Here is a 4,170-nt window from a genome sequence, read left to right on the forward strand (position 1 = left end):
TCTCTCTCTCTCTCTCTCATGTGCAGACCGTGTCTCTGTCTCTCTCTCTCTCTCTCGTGCAGACCGTGTCTGTGTCTGTGTCTCTCTCGCACAAACACTCGCACACGCACACAGTTTCTGGGAGGTAGAGCACTTGGTGAACATTCTGTTCTGATGCCGCACACAGGTCTGATACAAGATGGATTCACACAAGGTCCCTATTACAAATGTCTTGTGGCTGAAGTCCCAGCGGATCGAGCCTGTCGAGGTAATGGCCTGTTCTTCCCAGTCTCTTGACATTGGCTGTGTTGCTGCTGCATTTCCAACATTGGGCTACATGTCAAGAAAGTGCCTCCCTCCAGGCTGGACCTGCAGCCTCCATCCTCCAGGAGATTCACCTCATCTATCCCTCTGCTGGCCCCGTCCCATTGTCCCCCCTCAGCCCCTGATCTTCTTGACCCTCCGCTGCACCCAGTCCAGTCTCCGTTTTACACATCTCATCATCGAGTTTAAATTCCTACAGGCCCCCCAAACCCACACTCCTCTCTTTCACCTCTTCCTGCCCCCTACACCCCGTCTCTATCTCTGTCACCTCCTCCGGCCCCCTACACCCCCTCCCTATCTCTGTCACCTCCTCCGGCCCCCTACACCCCCTCCCTATCTCTGTCACCTCCTCCGGCCCCCTACATCCCCATCCCTATCTCTGTCACCTCCTCCAGCCTCCTACACCCCTTCCCTGTCTCTGTCACCTCCTCCAGCCCCCATACCCCTGTCCCTATCTCTGTCACCCCTTCCGCCCCCTACACCCCCTCCCTATCTCTGTTACCTCCTCCAGCCCCCTACACCCCCTCCCTATCTCTGTCACCTGCTCCAGCCTCTGGACCTACACCCATCATAAAGTCAGTTTGGGTGGTTCTGACCTGGGCGTTGATGTCTTGACTAGCAGGTGGCTGTGCTCGCAAACTGGGCATTGGGCACCAGATGGCAGCATTGTCTCACTTCTCAACAGGCCATGGAGCCACACATCAGAAACAGGAGCGGAAGTGGGCCAGTGAGACCACCCTGCTATTAAATAAGATCATGGCTGATTTTTTCATGGACTCAGCTCCCCTTACCCGTCCGCTCACCATTACCCTTAATTCGCTTACTGTTCAAAAATCTATCTTTGCCTTAAAAACATGCAACGAGGCAGCCTCACTGGACAGGGAATTCCACAGATTCCCAACTGTTTGGGTGAAGAGGTTCCTCCCCAACTCAGTCCCAAATCTGCTCCCCCTTTAGTTTGAGGCTGTTCCCCCTCGTTCTAGTTTCACGCACCAGTGGAAACCACTTCCCTGCCTCTATCCTATCTACTCCCTTCAGAATTTTATATGTTTCTATAAGATCCCTCTTGATTTCTTCTAAATTTCAATGAGTATAATCCCAGTCTACTCAGTCTGTTCTCATAAGCCAACACCCGTCAACTCCTGAACCAACCTGGTTAACCTCCCCTGCACCCCCTCCAGTGCCTGTACATCTTTTCTCAAGTAAGGAGACTGAAACGGTACACAGTACTCCAGGTATGGCCTCACTGGCACCTTATACAGCTGCGGCATAACCTCCCTATTTTTAAACTCCATCCCTCTGGCAATGAGGGACAATATTCCATTCTTAATTAGCTGCTGCACAAGCGTAGAGCATGGAAACAGACCCTTTGGCCCAACCTGTCCATGCCGACCAAGTTTCCCAAACTCATCTAGACCTAGTTGACTGTGTTTGGCCAATATCCCTCTAAACCCTTCCTAGCCATGTACCTGTCCAAATGCCTTTTAGATGTTGTAATTGTACCAGCCTCCACCCACTTCCTCTGGCAGCTCATTCCATACACGCACCACCCTCTGTGTGTAAAAGGTCCCTTTTAAATATTGCCCCTCTGTCCTTAAATCTATGCCCTCTGGTTTTGAACTCCCCTACACTGGGGGTAAAGAACTTTGCCATTCCCCTTATCCATGTTCCTCACAATTTTATAAATCTCTATAAGGTCACCCCTCAACATTCTACACTCCAGGGGAAAATGTCCCAGCCTATCCAGCCCCCTCCCTATGACTCAAACTCTCCAGTCCCAGTAACATCTTTTCTGCACTGTTTGCAATTCAATAATATCCTTCCAATAGCAGGGAGACCAGAACTGTACGCAGTACTCCACAAATGGCCTCACCAATCACCTGTACAGCCACAACATGATATTCCAACTCCAATACTCAATGGTCTGAGCAATGAGAGCAGTGTGCTAAACGCCTCCTTAACCACCCTATCTCCATGTGATGACACTGGCGAGCAACTGTGTACCTGAAACCGTATGTCTCTCTGTTCGACCACTTGCCCCAGAGACCTGCCATTAACTATATAAGTTCTGCCCTTGTTCAGAAGGCTGTTGAAACTTTGATTTGTCTACACCCCTGGGCAGAATTAAACATCCCAGATGCCTTCTGAGGGCTGCAAAGTCACGCAGATGTTTGACAACGAGACACAAGATGAGTTATTGGGGACAGCCGGCAAAACCCAGATCCACAAAATCCGTTTTGAGGACAGTCTTAAAGGAGAAGAGAGGTGGAGATTTTTCAGGAAGGAGTTCCAGAAACCCCCCTCCCCCCACCAAACAGCTGAAGGGAGAGGGTGTAGGAGGCTGGAGGGGGTGACAGAGATAGGGAGGGGGGTGTAAGGGCTGGAGGAGGTGACAGAGATAGGGAGGGGACATAGGGGCTGGAGGAGGTGACAGAGATAGGGAGGGGCTGGAGGAGGTGACAGAGATAGGGAGGGGGTGGAGGGGGCGGGGGGGGGGGACAGAGATAGGGAGGGGGTGTAGGGGGTGTGGAGGAGAGGCAATGGAGATGGATATAGAGAAATGGATCCACCCATGTCCTTTATCCCGAATATGGAATGAATGTGAGGAATGTGCAACAACTGCCTGTTTTGGCTCTGATTTCTGTGTTTATTTATCTTCGGCTGTCTTGTTGTTTCCCTTCTCGCTGGAGCAAGGAGAGATTCTCTTTGTCTGACCTGTCTACGTGACAGAAAGCAGCACAGAGCACAAGGAGCTGCAGAAACTAGCTACTATCACCTCCCATCACCCCAGCCTTTCTCCAGGGGCCCTGCAACTCATTCCCTTGCAGTGTTCCCTCTCCGCAAGTTTCGTAAAAGTTTCTGTTGAACCTTCTGCCTCTCAGACAGCACATCCCAGATTCCAACACATCGCTGTGTCAAAATTACATGTTCTCCTCCTCTTGCCCCCTCCCTCTGGTTCATTCTCCGACTCTCTTCAATCTGTGTTCCCCCTCACTCTGGTGACTGATCCTGCAGCCTTTGGGAACAGATTCTCCCCAATTCCCCTCCATCGAAGTTCCCTTTGCCATTTGGAATGCCTTGATTCAATCGATCACTTCTCTGCTCCAAGGGGAACCATCCCATCTTCTCATCTTCTCTCCGACGGTTCTGTCACCCTTCAGGACGATGGGGTCCTGGAATTGACGCCTTTCCCCTCTCCCATCTGATTTACACCTCCTCCCTATCTCCATCACCTCCTCCAGCCCCCTACATCCCCTCCCTATCTCTGTCACCCCCTCCAGCCCCCTACACCCCCTCCCTATCTCCATCACCTCCTCCAGCCCCCTACATCCCCTCCCTATCTCCATCACCTCCTCCAGCCCCCTACACCCCCTCCCTATCTCTGTCACCCCCTCCAGCCCCCTACACCCCCACCCTATCTCCGTCATCTCATCCAGCCCCCTACACCCCCTCCCTATCTCTGTCACCTCCTAAAGCCCCCTACACCCCCTCCCTGTCTCTGTCACCTCTTACAGCCCCCTACACCCCCTCCATATCTCTGTCACCTCCTACAGCCCCCTACACCCCCACCCTTTCTCTGTCAACTCCTCCAGCTCCCTACACCCCCTCCCTATGTGTCACCTCCTCCAGCCCACTACACCCCCTCCCTATCTGTCACCTCCTACAGCCCCCTACACCCCCTCCCTATCTCTGTCACCTCCTCCAACCCCCTACACTCCCTCCCTATCTCTGTCACCTCCTCCAGCCCCCTACACCCCCTCCCTATCTCTGTCACCCCCTCCATCCCCCTACACCCCCTCCCTATCTCTGTCACCTCCTCCAGCCCCTACACCCCCTCCCTATCTCTGTCACCTCCTCCAGCCCCCT

General features: G+C 53.0%; 1 protein-coding gene across 1 annotated transcript in view; it reads left to right on the forward strand.

The window, feature by feature from the left end:
* Nucleotides 1-291, forward strand: part of LOC125487883 (diamine acetyltransferase 1-like) — a 3,258-nt gene extending 2,967 nt beyond the window's left edge. The window contains exon 3 of the mRNA XM_048620424.1: nucleotides 167-291. Within this exon, the coding sequence (XP_048476381.1) occupies nucleotides 167-276 (110 nt within the window). The 3' untranslated portion in view covers nucleotides 277-291. The remainder of the gene's footprint in view (nucleotides 1-166) is intronic.
* The last annotated feature ends 3,879 nt before the right edge of the window (nucleotides 292-4,170 follow it).

This window comes from Rhincodon typus, chromosome 46 (assembly GCF_021869965.1).
Source record: "Rhincodon typus isolate 14 chromosome 46, sRhiTyp1.1, whole genome shotgun sequence".
In the NCBI taxonomy this organism is placed as follows: Eukaryota; Metazoa; Chordata; class Chondrichthyes; order Orectolobiformes; family Rhincodontidae; genus Rhincodon; species Rhincodon typus.